A 22,432-nucleotide genomic window follows, 5' to 3' on the forward strand; every position below is an offset into this window, starting at 1 on the left:
GAGCTTCAAACAGTCCCCAAAATGTCACAGATTGAGGAGTGTTTTCAATCAGAACTGTCTCCCTGAACAAAAAAGAAGCCGGTTAATATTCAAGACGTAAGCCTGTGTCCCTGGTATTCTGATGTAGCCTCTTTCAACAGTGATTTGAGAGATTGCTTTATGTGAAAATGACAGTTAACTTGCGAGAAATGTCAACATTTGAATACGGCCATCAAAACATAAAGATCTGCTAAATCCACGTCAATTTTTATTTATACAAATTTCTTTAAACAATGGTTTGTTCGGCTAAAATGTATTTCTTTGTTACTTCACCTAAACTGTTATTGTTTGTATTTGTTATTCCAACAAGCTTTATAGTTCTTGTTTTTCACACCCTACTCACCCATGACATCTCAAGCAACACAATATATTCCCCATCCCTATACTCATTTTGTAACAAAAGGCACAGTATAATGATGACAAAGACACTGTAGACACATGCAAGACTGATGAAAGCTAATGATGTCCCCTGTCTCTCACTTACACTATAGATCTGGCTGTAGGCTCTGGCTGCACTGGAACTACAAAACCACAGACCATGGATCTGATTAACAATATGCTCTTGTCCTACTTTGACATTAAACACATTGCCGTTTGGACAAGGTTAATGGTTGAAAGCTGGCTGAAGGCTGTTTTGGGTCAATATCTGTCAAATACTAATAACGAATATTTCAGCAACTTCATCTTGGACAGAAAGTTCAGACATACTTCAATTTCTATTAAAGTAAGATTTTAAAAGGTCTGTAAAGGATAGAACGCTTTTCCACATATACACAATTTACTTTCCATTTGGAAATCGACACCTGCATTTTACTCATGATTTTCATGCCTGTCTGGTTTTTATAATCACAAATAGTAAACCCACTCCTATCCTAATTTCCATATTGTGTGTTCATACCGCAAAAACTTTGGTCTCTGCCTTTAAAATGAACCACAATGTGAGGAACACCAGATCTATATCAAACAGTTTGATCTCTCGCTGAGTGATGGCGGGTGCTCAAAGAAGGACTGTGGGAGTAATTGAGCTGAATGAGCCTTTTTCCCCCCCACACATTAATGCTAATGAGCTGGAGGATGGGGTGCACAGCAGGTGCAGTCATGACGTCTGACTGTCTGGGACCCAGTCCCATGACCTAAGCAGACCTCCATGATTGGCCAGAGAAACTGACAGTTTGTAACAAGGACAGTCTGCCAACAACAAAAGCTACTGATATTATTGTCAGGCAGAGCATTTATTGCAATTTTAACATCATTGCCTGACAATAAAGGTCCATTATGATGTCCATAAAGATGACAGGAAGGAACACACTTAACTGTCTGCAGACAATGAAATGCTTCAGAAGCACTGCGGCCTCCTTCATTACCAAGCCAGGGAATTTTACCATCATTTAGAATAATGATGTGGTAGAAAATCTAAAGAAACTCTTTCTGTGTAGGTGTTGCTAACAGAAGGCTACAGTCCACTGAGGTGCAGACCATGGAGGGAGGGTCTCTAAGGTAAGATAGAGGCCATGAGGTACCATATGGCAGCGTAGAGTCATTTCAGCTTAGCAGTACCTTGAGGTCACTCCCATTGAGTCGCATTCTGTTGATCCTACGTCCGCTGGGTCTGGTGGAGTCGATCCAGTAGATAAACTCCTTCCTATAGTCAAAGTCTATGTGGATGATGTTGTTGAGTCCCTGTAGGAAACAGCAATAATGTGCATTACTTATTGACTCATTCCTTAATTTACTGAGCAGGGCCACTGTATTAATTCCCTGATGAAGATATTCTGTGCCTTCTTTCAACAAGTGACTAACAAATCCCATTAGCCAGCATAGGTAAATGGATTCCTACTCCAAACAAAGGTTACATTGCCTTTCCTCCCACTACTCGGTGAATAGGAAGACACAAAACCGTGTGATCCACCTCAATAACATTTTTCATTAGTGAAATAGCTTTGAAAATCTCCTGTTCAGCTTTAAATAATGCAGCAGCAGCATAGCCTACATAAAGCAGAAACTAACACGAACATCTTGACTCAGTTAGCCTCTTTATACCTTCATTCAGCACTGTGAAAGAGAGTACTATCCATTTCTAGGTTGAAAACTGGGTGTTCCAAGGCTACAGAACCATCTCTTTGCTGTAAATACACTATGTTAATGTCTCCTGTGATTTTTACTAACAATATTGATTTTAGGTGTGCTCCCCATGAAATGCAATGCCTCCAGCTGAATTTGAGCCCCAGGGAGGAACCCATTGGAGCTTTATCAAAGCTGAAGATTGAGGAACATCTCTTCCTGTCTTTCTCAGAGGATCCCCCTGTCAGTCAGATAAAACTGCTCCCTAAACAAGCACACCTCCCCTGCTGTTTGCACCAGGGTGCAAGGATAAGGTGTCAGCAAATCTGACAGGCGATACCTGACATCTTCATCAGAGCATCAACACCCTCAAAGTCAGGCACCAAAGTGTCCTGAGGGATAACCTCCTCCATGCAGTTGAGTTCCTAAGACCAGCTTGCTGGTATTACACTGACTGCACACTCCTTCACTAGATGTATGCACACAGTAGTGAGGGAGACCCCAGAGGTCAAAAAGACCGTATGAAAAACGTCGTCGGGTGAGACTATGAGATGACTCAAGTGCAGTTGTGCCGCGATCTCAGTCCAATAAAATTGACGATAAAAGGGTTGGCTTAATGCACTGGGCATACATAATACAAGCTGATTGGATCATTTCATATTAACATAAAATCATTAATGTATGATCTATGCTGAACATGTAATGGTGTGATACAGCAATGTGGGGTCAGCGGAGTTTCTGACACACACTAATGGGACCACTTAGTCAAGCCACGTGCTCATCCTCACAGCAGCTGCCATTAATGCTAACCTGGTGATTCCATTTGGGGTGTTAAGAACTCTCAATGCAGGCAGAGTTGGGGGCCTCACTTGTTAAGGGGACCCTATAAAATAGCCCAGTAAAATGTAGCGATGCATGTATTCAAATCCAGCTTCAAGTGTCTGAAATGATCATTGCAATACCCTCTTAAAAGGACACCCTTGAGATTATTTCACTCTGCCAATATAATGCTTTCAATGCTGATGCCCCCCCCCCACACATACACACACTCATACACACCACTACCCCCCTACCGCCAACCCTTCACAACATACATACCCCAGATGGGTGGGCTAAGGACTCAGACAGAAAGATTTCAACCTCGCAAAATGAATGAGGATGAAAAAATTAATACATTTCAAACAATGCATAGAATTTTCCAAGACTATCAATAAATGACTCAGTAATGAAAGGTTTCAGTGCTTTTTACATGAACTAAATAGAAGTACATTTAACAGATTTACATAATGCCTCACTCTCTAACCATCGCTGGCAACCCATGCGAAATTAGCCAAAATTGGAGTGTAGACTGGGCTTCGTTATCACAACCACGTCAAAGCGCATCTTAATAGCAGGCCCATTAAGGTTTCAGTGTCTGAGCAGTTCCATTTCATGACCCAGCTGGATTCATTAAGTCACTTTAACGGTACACTCACATTCGCAGTGATAGCCTCACAAACACTACACAAACACACACGCACACACATTTGTATTGCTATTCTTGGGTGGACTCACAATTCAGTCCCATTCAAAATCCTATTTTCCCTAGCCCTAATCTTAACCATAACCTTAACCAAAAAACCGAACCTAAAGTTTAAACCCAATAGTTTCTCCTGACGCTAACCCTAAAACTATCCGAAACCCCTAACCCCAACCCTTACGGCAATTCAAACGCTTACCCGAAACCCAATAAAAACCTTAAATAATAAAATAGCGCTTGTACTTGCGAGGACCAAAAAGCAAACATACACATGTATTAAGATAACATATAGATGACGAAAAAGAAAAAAAGAAGACAGCACAGAGATGGGTGTTTCAATGACTTTCAGTCATGATCATAACTCATCATGCATATTAGGTCAACATGAATTGAAATAGACAAATACAACCATATGCTTTCAGCTGTTCCACTGAAAGTATCTCACCTGTTTCAAAATGGTATAATTAGATCCATCCACACTGAGTTTCCTGATTTCATGATGGTCTGCTAGTATGAGTAAGGGTTCCTCCACTAAAGAAAAGAAAGACAAGAATACATAATGACACAGCTTTTGAACAAGATTGCATAATTTATTTCTCTCACCATTCGGGATATATTTAGTTATATCTACTGAAAGTCAAATTACATGAGAGGGCCTTGCAGGTGTTGGGGTTGCGCTCCAGGGCTTCGTATCCATCCACACAGAGACACCTGAAGGAGCCATAGGTGTTGATGCAGCGCTGGCTGCAAGGTAGGCTGGAACGGCACTCGTCAATGTCCACACACGTCTTCCCATCATGCTTCAGACGAAAACCTGGCCAGCACTTACACTGCTCAGAAGGAAGAAAAACCACACAAGAGATGCAGAACATTTAGTTCTATCATTTGTTTCAGAAATAGTTGATAATGCTTCAAGATTATTATTATTGGTTTGGCACTTCCACTCAAAACCCCACAATATCTTTGCTGTATCACAACCAATTACAGGCTGTTGGTACATCGACTTCCATAGTAAATGTCCTGCTGCTCTCAACAGAATAAAAGTGTGTCTCACACTGCCGTATGTGTGTGTTGAGATTGTACTTTTATGAAATAGAAACATATTTATAACATGGTTGCTGTGGTGCCTATTACTGAGAAGACAAAGGGAAAACAATAATTATCTAAAGGTGCAATGATGGATAGCTATTTATTTATTTTAAAAAAATTCCGCATGGAAAACAGTTTACAGTTCAACAGTACCATAGTCCTTTAACACACATAATTGCTGAAGGGTGATAGGCTTGCTAATGTAAAAAAAGCAATATACACAAACCATATTATAGATATTCTACAGCAGTTGATATTTTATATTGTTGGCTTAATTTTTTGTTGGTGCTCAATGTAAAGATGTAACTATTTATGTATACTATATATACAATCCAGCTACATCAGTAACCATACTATATATACAACAATATATAACAGTGCATCTTATGAGGCTGTTCATTTGTTAATTGTATTCCTGCCTGTCTTAAATAAAGACATGATTGAATTTTGCACTTTGCCTTGTGCACTAGGATAGGTTGCCTTGTGCACTCGGATGTATGATAGATCAATAATGAGTAAAACCATTCTGTAAGAGCTTGCCCAGTGGTGGGCACATGATAAAGTAGAGGAGATAAGTGTATTTGCAAAACTGGAACAGGTGTAAATATGACTTGAGTATAGGTACAGTAAGGATTGAGATGCTTTCATTTGAGGCTGTTCAAGAACCTTAACCACCCACACGTTTTGTTTTTACCCCCAAAAACCTTGTTTTTGTGTTGTTGTATCTTCTCTTAATAATGTTCAGATACATGGACTGATGCTTATCCATGCTGATACAGCTAAAATGCTTCAACTGTAAAGGAACATCAACATGAGGACTCCCGTGTCAAGTTACAATGAAAGACACCCCTATCATGTCTTTCCCTTTCCATTGCCATTCAGCAACCACCATCCAAAATAACTCAAAGTGCTTGTATCAGCTGAACTGGCCCCAGGGCAAATCCCTGTCTTATCCAAAGTTATAACCTTGAGGTTCTTTCTGCTGATCTCTCTGTTCAGGCCACAGACAGATGAGCTGGGGGGTCCGCATTGATGTGCTCTCTAGCTGGCTTTGCTCTGCTCTCCAGACAGTGCATAGTTTTGATGGCCTTTTGTCACTTTTTGGTGCAGAGAGAGAGAGAGCAGGGCAGGGGGATGTCCAGGCCGACAGTGTGCGTGTGTGTGTGTTTGTGTGCTCTTCTGACAACTGTGATTGCTGTGGGGTCACATCACCACCACAGCGTTGACCTGGATGCAGGCCAAATAGCAGTCATCCCTCAGACCCTCTGAAGCACTGTCCTTTCCTGTCATGAATCTTAACATACACAAAGAACACTCTCCTGGACTGAGGCCCCAATAACCTTTTAAAACGCTATTTAGCTCTTCATTCAGTTGTCGGAAGAAAGCTCCAGTACCATATAGTGCATGGTGAAATCATTTAGAATGCATGGTATATCTTCCATATTAAAGTGGTTGCTTGCTCTTATGTGAGTCTTCATGTAGTGCTGATGAATCTAATAAAATGCAATTTTGTCATTAATCACTTTACTCACTCATAAACATAGCGATTATAATATTTCCCCACTTTTCTAGTGGAGGTCTTTTCCTCATGTCAAGGCAGGGCCAAGCATCAAGTAGAAACCATCTTCAGTAATAGCGTTATTAACATTCCCTGACAGAAATGCTACCCGCTCTCTTGTTAAAATGAATGTATTCCTCAGAGAAAGATTAGCATATTGTGGTAAACAGTAAGGCTTCAGTTCCATCACCTGACGTAAGGAAGTAAGTAAGTAAATAATACCGCAGGATTAACTTAGGAGTACGGTTTTGCCTCGGTATTCGATGCAAAGTCCATGAAAGCTACAGTTTGTGGTCAGCGTCAGTAGAAATATAGTTATCACTGTGCACTATCAGTGTAAACATTTCATTTGAAACCCTCCAGGGGTTGAGATTCAGTGTAATCACAAGACCGAGTTCAGAATGTGTGTGAATAATAAAAGCCAGCAAACAGGGTTGAAACCAGAGAGTGGCGTGTTACCAGGCTACCACGGACCATAGCCTGTAAGCAGGGAACCCTATTACCTGTAACTTACCTTGTATCCCACTGTGAGGTCCTGACAGTCCTGCGTGCAGCCGCTGACTCTGCGGTTGAGGCACTCGTTCACGTTGCAGTTCTTCTCATCAGAGTGGTCTCCACAGTCGTTCTTCTTGTCACAGAGGCTCGTCTCGGAGATGCAGCGACCATTGGAGCACATGAAGAAGGAGCCATTACACAAACTCCCTGAAAGAGTAATACATAACTGTCATTGGCACAGGACCATGCAATTATACAGCCCTGTATACAGGGGTTGATCACTTTACAAAGGCTCCCCTGCAGATAAAGTCTGTTAAAAAATGTTCACTTAGTTCCATTTGCCATTTGTTACTGCCATATGTCCTCTTTCCTTGAGGTGTAGCAGGGGCCTCTGACACTGATGTAGAGCTACGCGGGAAGTGCCAAACAGCAGTCGTATGGTACCGTACCTGCTGCCAGACATTTGAGGTCCAATGGCAGCTCGTCTGAGCGGTCTGGGCAGTCTGCGTAGCCATCACACTCCCACTGCGCACTAAGCAAGCAGCGCCCGTCACCACAGCGGAACTCATCCGGTCCACATGAGCGGTAGTCTGCAGGGAGACAGCCACAGGCTCATCATCTGTCACTCCAGGAACCATGAATGTTATAAACCAGATGAATGGAAAAACCACTCAACCACTCAGTCAATCAAAAAATAACTCAAATAAATTGTTATACTTTAGTTACTACTTGTTCTTTTCTGGCGTAGTTAATACTGAACTCAATAAAGTTGATCTACTGTAGGTTGATGCACGGATAGTACATGGGTAGATAGTTACACAGGGAAGGTGTCAATACAGCATCATTGAATCTTGACTCACCACATTCTACAGACTCATCCGACCCATCCCCACAGTCATCATCATGATCACAGACAAAGTGCTGAGGGATGCAGGCTTTGTTGTGACAGCGGAAGGAGTTGTTATCACACGTGTTGTTGGGTGCTAATGTATGAGAAAAAAGAGAATGCTGAATGGTGGATTGTCACCATTACAGGGCCATGTTTGTATTGATATTACATTCATATTCTCATATTATGCCACTCGACAAACACTCGAGAAACATGTCATGAAGATTAAGTACAAATCTCTGCTGGTCTGAAATAGGTTTCCGATAGGTTTGACATAAGTATCATCTATATTGGTAAGATGTAGATGTGCACAAATATTTACCACAGCCAGCAGCAGAGAGCTCATCGCTGCCATCAGGGCAGTCCCTCTCCCCGTCACAGAGCCAGCGCTTGGGCACACAGGCGTATGAGCCTGGGCAACTGAACAACCCTGGAGCACACGTCACAGAACCTGGTGGGAGAAAAACAACACTGAAAGGTCAACAGCTGATGGCCGTACTTAAGATCACGTCATGTGTAGGTTGGAATCTAAACACATTTGAATGTTGTTAACTATTTTTTATTACATTTCATCCACTAAGGGTCGACACAGTATCTTCAAGGACATTTAATTGGTTGAGGGGTAATTGGTCTGCAAGGTACTGTTCCGTAGCTATAATTACTCAATCAGTAAATATCAGATCATGCTGTGACAATCAAGATAATCATTTCATCCAAGTAATGAATGCCTGTGTGTGGAACAGCCAAAGGGCAATTTCATAAATATTTGTTTATGTGCACTGAACATGATGTACTGTACGGAAATTAATATACTGGCAGTCATTTCCAATTTTGGGAACCACAACTACATTGTTTTCTTGGTTTAACTCAGGAAAAGATTTGGTACAGTATACTATATGGGATTGCAAAGCGGACAGGTTACTTGAGGCTGACCTTAGAAAGCATCCTTACCACAGATTTGTACACTTTCATCCAGGCCATCCTCACAGTCATTCTCCCCATCACACAGCCACTGCTTAGCAATGCACTTGTTTTTGGAGCAGGCAAACTGGTTCCACAGGCAGGAGGAGTCTGAGGAGGTGGGAAAGCAGATTTCCAAAGCCATAAATCACAAGTATTGAGAAAACAAAACAACAACAGCATCCCATATAGAAGACATGCAGCTTGTTTTAATCAAAACACAAGTGGCTTGGCTCCCATTTGCCATGAGCCTTTCTGAAGTTATTTGCTTTGTAGTGAGCAGTGGCCTTGCAGCCAAACTGGAGACCTTACATATTTTGTGTTCTGTGATGAAAAAGCGGTTTGCAACTGAAGGAGAGCTGCTACTGAATCCTAAACAGAAACTTTGATTAACACCATGAAGAGAGGCCAACATTTCTATAACGACAGGATTTCTCTAGGGTATTTCTGTCGTTTAGTCCAACACAATCCAAGCAAGGACAAACCAAACCTGCCAGTTTCCGGTCAATAAAGGACTGCTGTTGAAATAGTGTAGATAATCAACAAAGAAAAAAGGCAATTTGGAGGAGATAGAGACAAGAACCAATTACTTCCTAATATGTCCTGGGTTCCTGTCAGACAACCACTCCACCAGCAGAGCCTTGAGGACGTACCTCTTGAACTTCTGTAATGACACAAACTGCCACAGCTTTGAGGAAAGGAAGAGGGAATGTCAAAAAAATGGATTTATGGATCACTGAACCATGAAGAGGATGGAGATGAAACAAATGCTTTTGAAAATATCTTTGTGTACCAAGCCAATTCTTTCTACTTTGATATGATTCAGGCAATACTGATGACACGTATAAACATGATCTAGTTATCATAATTATTTACATATGTGAGAGTTTGTGCATTTTGAAATGTTAATATTATGAGTTACAAAATCATGACAAAATAGAGTATGACTACAGTGCATGAGTATCAAAGAATAGTACATTCTTTATGCAGATTTTGGAGACATTACTGCATGAGGTTCATCAGAAAATTGCAGTGACAGATGAGTGTTATTATTAAATCAATTGTGAAATTTGGTTTTCATTGAAATAATGGCATTTTCTTCTCACCATTTCCCTTTGCTGTCAGTTTATCAATAGCTCTGGCTTTTATATGATAATTAACTCTGAGAAAAGAGAATATCTATTTGTCCTGAAAATGCAATTCAGAACATCTAACAGAATCCTATCCTTGTGATGGGGACATTAATCATTTCACCTTTGAAAGCCTTCTAAGGCATATTTGCAATTCTTGATACAATCATCTCACATACACAGACATAAATCTCTCAGATAAAAGAATGAGAATGTGTTTGTCCAGATCTGATGATTTTGCATTTCATTCATTTTGTGGAGGCATTGGTTTCAAATCCAATTCTGACCAACATGTATTTAAATTGTGACTATTTTGTCTTTCAACTGAGGTTAAGCCAAAGGTCTGCACTCTCTAGAATAACATATATAGCCTACCTGTTCAGATGCACATGTAGTATAATATATAAGTTTAATCGTTCAATGTTATAACCCATGCAGGTATGAGCACTTGTTCAAAAGCAAAACAAGGTTAGTATAAATAATTACTTTTTTAAGTGGAAAAAACTATGGAAGGAATGAAGCAAGGAGCAAAGGACTAGTTTGGTGGCCATTTCTTTTTACCCATATCCATGGCTATGGCACTACTATGTAATTAAAACAATCTTTACTTTGTCACTGTACATCATGCATACATAATCTGTTATCAAAGAGTGGAATAGCAGCGTTCTTGTCTTTCCTGTTAAGAGGGACATGTATAGTTCGATATGGGTTATGTGTGATCCTTTTACATCCACTTTCCAATGAAGCCTCATTTTTGTATCCAGGAACAAGTTGCAAAGACTAATTGCTAATTAATTAATTAAACAAGGCAAATATGCAAATGCAAGAGGAAACATAATAACACTGGGTCCTTTCAAGGATCTTCTATTTGAATACGAGGTTGAATGTACACTATCTATCCACAAGTAGCAGTGTTAGAGAAGCGATGTAATTAAGCGCACAATTAAAAAAGGACAATAATAATAGGGTATGTGGCGTTCTTACTTGGGGTGCCATTAAGTGCTCTTACTCAGGATTTGTCATTGCAATGCATTCTCTCAATTGGTGGCTTCCTGTAGTTCTATTCAAGAACATTTGACAAAGCCTTCCATAAGACAAATTTGTATGGACTACAGCCATGTAATGAACTGAAATGGCTGGGCTGCGATGTTGGGGGGTCTAATCGGAGAATGAATACGAGAGTGGGCAACTGAATACCAGGGCATGAGTTGTCTCAGTACCAAACCACATGATCGGTACCTGTCACAGCATGGTTCTCTGTTATACTTCTCCCAACTTCCTCTCTTACTTTCCAACCCTCGATTAGTACCAGTTTTAGACACAACGGATACATTTTAAGCCATTTGAAATGTTAAAACCTCAAAGTCAAAAGGCGAAACATCGAGTCGGTGTTCTGAAACCAGCGTTGCATCGCCGCTCTGTTCGAACCTGGCTTTGAGGATCCTGCTGCATGAAATCACAACTAAATAAGATCCAAGATGGCTACAAGCATACCGCACTGGAACTCATCTGCGCCATCCTCGCAGTCCTTCTGCCCATCACACAGCCACACGCTGGAGATGCAGTTCCCACTGGGACAGGCAAAGTGACCCTCCTCACACTTGTGTCCATGAGAAACTGCAGGGTGGAACAACAGAAGGAAAGGAGCTCGTTTAAGGTGTTGGTGGTGACTCATTGGCCAAGCTTTCACAGCTGGTAATTACGGTCATCTGAAACACCTAAGAAAATGAAATACGGTATTGCTCCCCTTTAAGTGTTTTTTCTTATTAAAGCAGACTTTCTTTGGAAATAGAAAGGTGAGGAAAATCACCCTGGCAGCTGGTCTCATCGGCATAATCTCCACAGTCGTTGGCTCCATCGCAGATCCACGAGGGGTGGATGCACAGACTGGTGGAGTTACAGCTGATGAAACTCCTCTCCTTCACCCCCAGTTTGTAGAAGTTGGAACAGTCAGTGTGATCTGAATACAGAACAGGGGAACTTTAAACACAATACCTCTTCATTTGCTTTTTGGGGTAGGGCAAATAGATTCAGGTGCAGGTAACAGGCAAACGAAACAGATGCGAGTTTGATGCTGAATGCAACAGATCGGCACAGCGGCGGCGCGGGTCAGTTTCTTCTCAAACACACGTCGAGGAGACATGACTTACTGCAGTTCTTCTCATCCGAAGCGTCAGCGCAGTCGATGACCTGGTTACACCAGGCGGAGCTGGGGATACAACTACCATCCTGGCAGGAAGACTCAGCAGTGGCACACGTGACATCTGAGAGACAAATTAACATTTCTAAAAGGGCGCGGATGCTAAATGGAGAGGAGATGGGCCATCACTGACAAGCTGATGCAGGTAGCACAACTGTGGATAATTCAGAGCTAAGAAGCTGGCCTGATGTTACATCGAAAGACAAACAGAAATGGCATTTATGATTCATTTATGATTGGACACATTTTCCCATGGGAAAATGCTACAAACATGGGAAAATGTTTCCAAACTTTTGACTGGTACTGTATTATAAGTATTTGGCTAAGCAATGTTATGACCTGCACTTTGGGATACCACTACACATCAAATATTAAGACTACAAACGCCAGTGTGTTGTACAGTGTGTGTACTGGCGTTTGTGTAATTGCATGTTCTAGTGTTAACAGAAAGGATCACTGCTGATACTGTATGCCGTTAAAAACCAACTGCATCCATTGAGACACATTACAATGCTGTAATCCTGGTGCCTAAAATCCCATTTATTGGATGGTTTGTATTTATCTTACGGGACCTCTTTATAGTTTTGTTGATGTTTGAAGTGCATGACGGTCTAATATGTAATAAACAATGGGTTCATCAGCCCTGGAATTACAGGCGTGAAAACATTGATGATAAATACATCTCCGAATGATTACAGACTACTAAAAGAAAGAGAATTTTGGGCAAACATGATTCCCCAATTAGGTATATTACAGTGTAAATAGAATGTCTCTCTCTCTTTCTCGTGAAGATTCATCTATGAGCATCAGGGCCGATGTCATCCAGTAGCTCATTAAAGAGAGTGGGCTTAGTGCAGCATGTGGCCTAACACGGAGCATGAGCTGGTCGAGAAGGGCGTCCACTCTCAGGCGTCTGGAGAGAACGCTGGGAGAAACACTCACTGTTACATAAAGCCTCGTCAGAGCTATCCCCACAGTCATCAATCCCATCACAGAAGCGACTGTTGGCCACACAGCGCTGGTTGTAGCAAGCCCTAAAGCCCCGTCTGCACTGCCTGTTATCTGGAAGAATGGTGTAAGTAGTTAGCTCTACACACCCGTGTATTAGCACGGCACAAAACTGAACAACCGATCAAGATACAATACATTTCTTACCACAGTATTGCATCTTTTCGTCAGACTTGTCTTTGCAGTGGGCTATTCCATCACACGTGAGCTGGTAGCTAATACACTCGCCGTTCCCACATTCAAACTCAGTGTGGATGTTGCAGGAAGAATTCTCTGCTGCAAGAGAAGAGCTTTGTAGCCTTAACTAGGGATATGCTTAATCCCATACCATCATACCCGGTTTGTGCCAGCCTCAAGGTTTTAGTATAGCTGTCGATGCAACTATTGCAACCATATTACCTTGAAACTACAGCCTTGGACAACACAGCTCTACTGAACAATAGAGGGTTAAGTCACGTGTTAGCAAACACTATGCTGCTACTCACTACGATTGACAGAAGCACCAAGCATTGTCAGTCTAGCTGGTTTAATGGCTTTACGGATAATAAGACGGCATTATAAATATTTGCTTTGTGTAATGTTTGTTTTGATAACTGTGTGTGTGTTGTCTGTGTGGGGGGATAAGGACTTAAAAACATCTGACTTACACACACATCTGTTATCATCCAATAGCACACGCTCTCCTCTGCAATTACAGTTGACTCTTCCTTCCGGGGTCAGTAGGCAGATGTCACCACACCCTCCATTTAGCACTCGGCATGGAGACAACTCGCCTGCAACACACCACAACCAGCGAGGAATGTTACAGACACTCAGTCTCCCCGAATTGCATGGCTGAAGTCAAATGAATGGTTTGTTTATTGAAAAAGCCACCGGTGCCACCTCCTGTATTGAAAAACAAACTTAATTAGTCCTGAGGCGGGGAGGTACAAGGAGGTATTGCTTTCTCCTTCCTGATAAAGAGTGGGGTGGATAGGGAGACACACGGAGAAAGGGAAGGGGGGAGTCCAAACTGGTAGCATTTGCAGGAGAGATACGTGACAAATGAGCCATTCATTCTCTACCTCCTCTTCCCTACCCACCAGCCCCTGGCTTTTCATTCATGCATCAGTGACTGAATGAAGGATGACTCAGCAGGGCTCTGGAAGAGCTCCTGAGGCACACGCAGGTTGGCCTCTCATCTGGCTACACTGGGTGAGGCGATGAGAGCAACAGAAGGGTTTAATGAGGATGAGGAAACATCATCATAATAACAGCCGCAACTCCAAATTGGAACAGGGTGATTTAGCGTTGCAGGTTGTTAATGTCTGTCAGATCCATAAGCCAATGTTTGGAATTTGAGACCATTCGCAGTGGTGGAAAAAAAAATCTCTCTCAACAGGCAACAGACAAGTCTTAGCCTTTGGGATGTTCTTAAGCCCGTTTCCCATCGTCCTACTTTAAACATAGGCGACACTTCAGAGACCTGCTCCCCCACTGAAGGAAATATTTTATTAATCACATCCCTTGCTTAAGTTTCTTTCCCAGCTAAATGTGACCTTCTTAATTTATCATCCCTGCTGCTTCTCTCATCAAAAGAAGGAATCGTGGATGAAGATAAATCAGCTGAGGCCTGTGGCAAAGAGTAACTTTGAAGTGACCAACGTTCACTCAGACACCATTGGAAAGCTGCACATGTGACCCACAAGAGCACAGATCTGAGCTAGACAAATTGATTGGCTCAATTTGCCGAGCATTGCTCAAAGATGTGTACAACATTTTCAATTTGTCCATGTACTCTCCTCTCTCCTGCTCTCTCTCTCTCTCTCTCTCTCTCTCTCTCTCTCTCTCTCTCTCTCTCGGCATGAATAAAGAAAGAAGACAGTACATACATACACTTTACGTGAAAACACACACTCAGATATACAGTATGACAGCCCAGGTGTCTTTGCAGCAAGTCCATTCCAGGGAGAATCCTACTCACAGCTGTTTGTGTCGTTGGCAATGGCGATGATTCCCATGGGCTGGTGGGGGATGTCTGCTCGCAGTACCTTGGTGTCTCCTCCTGTGTACTTGTTAGAACGCAGAACCGCCCGTCGAGCCCAGTCCGACCAGAAGATAAAGTCTCCGTAGATAGCCAGGCCAAAGAAGGTTCCAGGGCCGGACTTTACAATGACCTACAAAGTTGAGGAGTGCATGATCAACAATAGATATACTGTGTGTGTATGTGTGTGTGTGTGTGTGTGTGTGTGTGTGTGTGTGTGTGTGTGTGTGTGTGTGTGTGTGTGTGGATATAACACAAAGGTGATAGGGATGTATACTGCTCAAGGGTGAATGCTTATCTTTGACGACATGTTAAAACATAGAAACTGGCCGGTAAAAATGGACATTGAAACAAGGACGGAGAGGAAAACCACTAATGCTAACGAATGCTTCTGGAGTCACTAAATGACTGTTTAACCCAGATATGGAGGGTGTAAATGACAGTGTCATGGAGAGGGAGGCAGGAATACATCAGATGATGCCTTCTGGGATTCTCAGGGCTGGAGCCATCAGGGCCTCCTGCAGCTCTGTAGTTTCAGCTATTAGTGGGACATGCTTGTAACCATGATCACATTAGCCCTGCCGCCAAACAGGGATTAATAGGACAGGTGTTGATTAATTGGTGTGTGCATGAAACAACTGGACATCAAGAGAGAGACAGAGAGAGAGAGAAATCGAGAGAGAGAGAGAGAACAAACTTGAGATGGGAGAGACGGTGTGACAGAAAATGAGAGACAGAGAAAAAAAAGAGAGAGAGAGAGCAAGACTGAGAGAGGAGAGACCGTGTGACAGAAAATGTGAGACAGAGAAAAAGAGAGAGAGAGAGAGCGCCAGATGGGTTTTGACGGAACATATTGACAGGAAATTAGATTAGAAGGACGTTGGTTGTGAACGCTGGGGCTAATTATCGTTCCCAATCTCAGAAAGTCTACTTCCATGCATACCTGAAGTAAATAGAGAAGCACTTATAAGCAGGCATAAATGAGGGTTTTAAAACTTGATGATTCATAATGTGCTAAATATATTTGTATTACAAAACTCACATCTCCAAGTGTCATGTCTTCATAAAACCCCTGCCGATGCATCAAAAGTGATTCCTCTTTACATTACATAGAACACGTCCATGAGTGCTGCCCTAACAGACGTCTCAAAACGTATTCACTGGCCTCACACTAAACATCCTTATGCGGTACTCAATTATAATTCTGTCTCTTCACACTTAAAAGGGTCCTCTTTCCAGTGCTAAATGTGTTGACATCCTCCCTCAACACATTCTCCACGGCACTCTCTTGAGTTCTGACTTCATTAATGACGGAGTTCTCAATGTCTGACACGGGAGAACTCCGTTAGGCGGGAGAGAGAGGCCTTGGAGCCCCTGCTTCCTCCCTGTCAGACGAGATGTCATTGGACTCCCTGTCAGGCTGTAATGACACCCCCGCAGCAGAGGAGCTAGGCCCTGTGTGTGTGTGTGTTTGTGTGTGCGTACACACCCATATACACACACACCCATACTCACACCCAGCCATGCACACGCACACACACAAACACACACGGCAGGAAGCCCCCATCACACCACCACACGGAGTGGCTTGCGGCTTTCTTTCTGTTGATAATCCGTTACCTCTGTTTAATTTTCACATTTTAATTGGGACGGTGACGGGCTGGCCCCCGCGATAGGTCTCTGTGCGAGGCTTCATTAGCAGTACTACACTGTGGTGGGAGCACGCAAGGACTGGAAGGGTGAGACTTTTGAGCCTTGTGACCTCGATTGGCAAACGTATGGGTAACTAATTGAGATGGGGCAAGTTGGTGAGTCGCAAAGGTTGTGTCAAGTGCAAATTGAAATCCATAGCAATGGGGAGCTAGCTTGTCATGTAATCCCGTACATGCAGGGGATACAGAGCGATACGTATCCAGGGAGGATTATCAGGAGGAGATGTATTATGCATGCAACCTCTTCCCCCGAATAAAATGAGACCCTCGATGAGATCCTTAACTTCAGAAGGAAAATGACTTTTATGATAAAGTAAACCATCGGCTCTGTCTGTGGTATGTTATATGAGAACATAGTGATAGATATTCTATAGGATATCCACTGGTTCGTCATCTCATCACGGATAAAAAGATATGTGAGTTGAAGAAAATGAGTTAATTAGAGACAAGATGGGTCGTATCAGTTGAGGATTCTTGAACAATATCGATCGCAGTGTGTAACATTTTTGATCCAGGTGCTTACAATCAGCAGTGAATAATAGGTAAGAAAGCCTTACTAAGTTTACAAATTGTATTGACACATTTGAATGTTAACTTACTATGTAACATGTAACTAAGGCTTTACTATCTACCAACCCTTATCCAATTGTACAACTGTAACCCTAACCATTCCTAATATAATAAACATGTATACCATCTCAATAACCCATATGAATGTACTGCGGGTCCTTCCGCACAACAAATGATAAATTAAAGTGTACGTATGTATTTATGTATGTATGTACTGTAGATCACTGATGCCACTGAGATACTCACATATCTGTGGGAGCCATCGTAATCACACCTCTCAATCTTCCCCAAGCTCCCATCTGAGAAATAGATCTTCTCAGCCTTGTGGTCAATGGTCAGTCCATTTGGGGTCAAGATGTCTGTGCTTACAATCACCTTCATGTTTTTCCCTGCCAGGTTAGATCTCATAATACTGGGCCTCTGCTCATTCCAGTTGGTCCAAAACATCAGGCTGAAATATTCAAACCACACCGAAAACCCACCGTTAACCCCACAGATAAACTTGAAAAGCTATAGGACACATCAGCAAAAATACAGTGTGGACGTCAAGCTTCACTGCATCTTTTATCTTAAGCTGTATAAGCAATTTTCTCCTACAGGGCAAACCGATGTATCACCAGATCTCTATAGCATGCCCATTTCCCTACAGATGTCTTTACACCCTATCAGTGAGCTGTACAGAACAAATGTGTGTTCTCTAGAATTGAATCATGGCCCCTATGATGGCTAATATGGGACTGTGATTGTAACTTGTCAAGCCCTTCTATCGCGGGGGAAACAAACACTAATGGGAGACAAGGAATTATTCATTGCTGTTCCAAATGGCCTGAGGTCTATGTGGTCATGTCACTCTGTTATCTACTGCTCCCATAGCTCATGTGGCTTTCATGACCTGTCATCTGCTCTCCGTGTTGTCTGTGTGTCATCGAGCCTGAGTTACATCTCTGATGAGGTGCTACCGTTTCGCTGCTGCCCCGCCCTCCTTTTATATCAAACTGATTAGCATTAGGCCTGTTGACTGTAAAGATCGAATGTCAATCCATATTTATTTTGTATTGTTACTGAGAATGTTGAGAGATCATTATAAGGGCAGGGGGAGTAAATGAATAAAATACCTGTTTCTGTGGAAGTGGGTTTACAGAATGCACACATTACATTTCAAGAGTATGATTGAGACAGAGAGAAATTGGAGACAACTGGAGAAATTCTGGGACGAACCCCTTGAAACACCTTGTATTGCTTTAAAATAAAATAAATCAAGATTGGCTATGCATTTACATGTAAAGAGGATTCCATTTTATAACCCTTCATGGTGACAGACGTAAGTCCTAATTTACAATCTCCTTTAAATGCCAATTAAATGCCAGCAATGGGAATATCAAATACCAAATCACCATATTAAGGATACCAACTAAGGTCAAGAGTTTAATTTTGTTAGTGAACTATGAGCAAGTGCTCTCTGCATTTCAAGACAATGAAGTCTCCTTGTTGACATAAACAAGTAATTACCATGAAACTAAACTGTCTTTTTCCATCCTAATACTGAACAGCATAACAGGAACATTGTCACTTTGTTGTGAAATGCCACCAGAGGCATTTTTCTTGTTAAAATTGGTACTCTCTTCAAAAGAGTGTAAAGCCAATTAGGAATATCCCATTGTGAGGTATTGGCTGCAATGTTCTCTGCAGTGTAAATATCTCGATATAACTCTAATCTAAAATCAACAGCATTCTGAATAAACAGTACTACTGTAAATTAAGCCAAATGTGACTTTACATTCCCTTGTAAATATCATTTAATGTCTTGTTTCCTTATGTTTCTTAAATATCCATCTGACGGAAATCTGTGACATGCAAGAAACATGGCAAATTATTTTTATGGATGAGCTTCTAAATACTGACATCAACCAATGAAATAATGGGATAGTGAACAAATCAGACACTAACTTCTGGCACTCGTCCAGGGCGAGGACGTGAGGGTGGTCGTCCTCAGACAGGGTAACCACGGCCTCCCGGCTAAGAGCACCAGGGCGGTCCTGGTCTATAGTCTGCCTGCTGATGCTGGAGGTGGTTGAGCTGGTCCAGTACAGTGTGTCCCAGGCACGGTGGTATGCTAGACCCTCCACAGAACCCACATCTGACGGAACAGAAACCAAGATCCACTTTAGTCCAACGAATAACAGGTCGACTATATCTTTCTCCTGTAAAGTTCATTCAGCATTTTCCTTCTTATTAACACATGTTTTTCCGTCGTTTTTTTAATTGATATAGAAAGTCATGACCACCACTAAATTATAGTCACACTTTCGACTGCCAAACAATTGCCAGCCTTCAGTGGAATCTGCACCTAATTAGTCTTAATGATCAACATGCGGTCAATCAGGTAGATAGCTGAATTTGGTGCTAAACACCATAAACCTTACACAAGAATACTTTAGGCACTATCTTGAGTCAGCCAATTGCTAATTAATTGTTCGTAATAAAAGGCGTCTGACAGCTTGGTTTTTCCAGAAATCTTTGGTGAGGCCAGGGAGTAATTAATGGAGGACGAAGAGTTTAATTAGGGAAATATGGATGATTAACATCTTCACCCTTCTTCAATGACAGGGCACAGAAACTAACTTTGTGGGGAGGTGGAAAAGGGGAGTGTTGGGCTTTCATCTAGAAACTGCTAAAGGGGAAACAACTTCAAAGATAAGAGCAAAGGTTTTGCTCAGCTCACAGAGCTGGAAATAAGCAAGTGACCCAGGGTGTGGTTAATGATGAAAAAGCAATACTGATACAGTGACTAGTATCATGACCCGAAAAATACACTTTTATAAGGTTGGTAACCTTTTCCTAAAAAAGTAATGAAGACATTATTTAACTGATAATCATCAACAAAGTGTGTAACATATTACAACAATCACTGGCTTACTGGCTTATTGATACATACTGTTGATTGATACATACTATGTAAACTCACTGGACAGCACATCAAAATCCCAACAAATTAATATTTTCGTTCTTGTGATATTTTCCAGTTTCCTGGAGGATAATGGTTCCTGTTCTCTGGTAATGGAAGGCACTTTCCCTGCTTTCAGTTTAGCCAACACAAGGATATGGAAGGGTGGTTAGATCAGTAGGACCCTGCTGTTCTCTCAGTATGCGAGAGAGAGTGGGGGTTGGATTTGAGCTCTCGTCTCAAAGGAGAGACTTAGAATACAGCAGAAGATGCTTACTGAGTGGAACAGAGGCTTTCTCTTCTCATCTGCCTCCACTCATCCCTATCAAGGCAGGATTGACTAGGCTAGTGAAAGGAAAGAAAATGTCTTCTCTCTCTCTCTCTCTGCAATATATATTAACTTTCATTCTTAAATTTACCACTAAGAAAATATCCATAATTCCGCATTCTGTGGTTATTTAGTCTATTTATTTCACAGCATGCTCCAAATTTTTGCTTTAAAACATCCACAAATATCCATACATTCAGTATGTTGTATTCTGAAATGATGCACCTCTGAATTCAAACAAATGTCTCTTGGCCGAAATGGTCAATGTATCACTTTTTCAAACCACTTATTTCAGTTTGGGTCTAAATGTGGTGAAAATGTGAGTGGGGTAATTGTTTCCATCAATAATATGAGCAGGAGTCTAACCATCCCTTTTGACAGTTAAATTGGTCCCATTTAGTGAAGAAGAATGGAAGTGGCCATTAGCCCTAAAACGTTCCAACTTGATGCATTGAAGCCATACAATGTATCAAGAGCTATGGCACTTTACCTTTCCATTCAAATAGTTATCTCACAAATGCCTGTTAAGAAGCAAAAAGGGTTGCTTCTGCTAAATCGCATAGATAGGCCATTGCCTTAGCAATGCAAGTGGCATCAATATTCAAGGTATATTAAACGTGAATGAAATGACAGAAAAGAATAGAGGTAAAATCACAGAGCAAGAGAAAAGAACACAGAGTACAGAACATGCATCCTCCTTTCATTTCCTCACTCCATTCAGATGCTCAGGTAAAGTTACAGGTAACAAGCGGCGTCCATTTTAATCGCACTTACTCTCTGCTACGATATATCTTCCAGTCCAGTCATCATTTATCATTTGGATATTCCCAAAGTGTATGTCGCTGAAGAAAATGCGGTTTGTCCCTGCAGTCTTCTGACGGTAGTCAAATGTCAGGGCAATGATGTTCTTAAAAAAGGCGGGCCTCTCAAAGGGTTGCACAGGCGAGTTGAGGTCGTTCTCGTCGAAGAGGTGGATGCTCTTCAGGATAGTCCTCTCGGAGTAGAGCAGGTACCCGTCATATCGCTTGCAGGCAAAGCCGTCCTCAGCCAGGTGGCCGTGGGCGCAAGAACAGGTCCTCCGCCCACTGCCTAGGTGAAAGCAGAGCTGCTGGCATCCCCCATTACTCCTGGCGCAAGGATTGGTACCTGTTTCACAAGAGACACATACATCACTTTTTGACCGAGATCATTATCGGTGTCATCTGCACGACCGACTTTGCATTGCTAGCGACGCAGAAGTGATGCAGACATTCTTGCTTTATAACATGTTATGACATTATCAAGGAATGGCAACGCTTGGATCAATTCTGCCTCCCAATGGATAGTGAGGTTTTCGGTAGATTTTGAACGGAAAAAGCTAAAACTAAATGAAGTAATGATGATGGGGGTGAGAATCGATAAGACCATTAAGTTGAAACCTCAACCTTTCTCCCGGCCTCGATTAAACACTGTCACATCCTTCAGGTTGACCCCCAGGCCGCTGCGCATGGTCACAGCATCTGTGGCGTCACTCTTAGATCCCCGGCGGATGGACCCGTTGGAGTGAGCCCTGACACACCCGAAGGGGAAAGGCAAGACATGTAGAGAGGACTCGTAAGTGTGTATTCCCGTACAAGTTATGCCAAGATAGTCCTTCTAGTCTTGCATGTTAAAAGCCATAGACTGATAGTCTTATTTTATTACACACACACACACACACAACACAAGAGTCTGAACTCTGAACAACTGTTTTGAGGTGAAAGATCGTCCCTTGGTAATGGCAATGAGGAGTCATTGTGGCATTTGCATAAATAGGGAGATGACCTCATCAGGGGGAAATACTCCTTCATGATTTCCACTGGGAACCTTAAGCCGAGGGTTAACTCCGGGTTAGTACTGCGGATTTCATGGGGCCAGTGGCTTGTGTG

At 42.1% G+C, this 22,432-nt stretch overlaps 1 protein-coding gene across 1 annotated transcript in view; it reads right to left on the reverse strand.

Moving 5' to 3' along the window:
* lrp1bb (low density lipoprotein receptor-related protein 1Bb) overlaps positions 1-22,432 on the reverse strand; it is a 147,855-nt gene that overhangs the window by 26,870 nt on the left and 98,553 nt on the right. The window contains exons 40-58 of the mRNA XM_047047281.1: positions 21,950-22,074; positions 21,300-21,671; positions 19,201-19,390; positions 17,500-17,704; positions 14,912-15,104; positions 13,596-13,721; positions 13,096-13,224; positions 12,883-13,002; positions 11,891-12,004; positions 11,551-11,700; positions 11,235-11,357; positions 8,602-8,721; positions 7,973-8,101; positions 7,622-7,744; positions 7,211-7,351; positions 6,781-6,968; positions 4,266-4,449; positions 4,065-4,150; positions 1,597-1,719 (exon numbers count right to left, since the gene is read on the reverse strand). Coding sequence (XP_046903237.1) covers positions 1,597-1,719; positions 4,065-4,150; positions 4,266-4,449; positions 6,781-6,968; positions 7,211-7,351; positions 7,622-7,744; positions 7,973-8,101; positions 8,602-8,721; positions 11,235-11,357; positions 11,551-11,700; positions 11,891-12,004; positions 12,883-13,002; positions 13,096-13,224; positions 13,596-13,721; positions 14,912-15,104; positions 17,500-17,704; positions 19,201-19,390; positions 21,300-21,671; positions 21,950-22,074 — 2,941 coding nt within the window. The remainder of the gene's footprint in view (positions 1-1,596; positions 1,720-4,064; positions 4,151-4,265; positions 4,450-6,780; positions 6,969-7,210; positions 7,352-7,621; positions 7,745-7,972; positions 8,102-8,601; positions 8,722-11,234; positions 11,358-11,550; positions 11,701-11,890; positions 12,005-12,882; positions 13,003-13,095; positions 13,225-13,595; positions 13,722-14,911; positions 15,105-17,499; positions 17,705-19,200; positions 19,391-21,299; positions 21,672-21,949; positions 22,075-22,432) is intronic.

The sequence above is a fragment of the Hypomesus transpacificus genome, chromosome 23 (assembly GCF_021917145.1).
Source record: "Hypomesus transpacificus isolate Combined female chromosome 23, fHypTra1, whole genome shotgun sequence".
NCBI lineage: Eukaryota > Metazoa > Chordata > Actinopteri > Osmeriformes > Osmeridae > Hypomesus > Hypomesus transpacificus.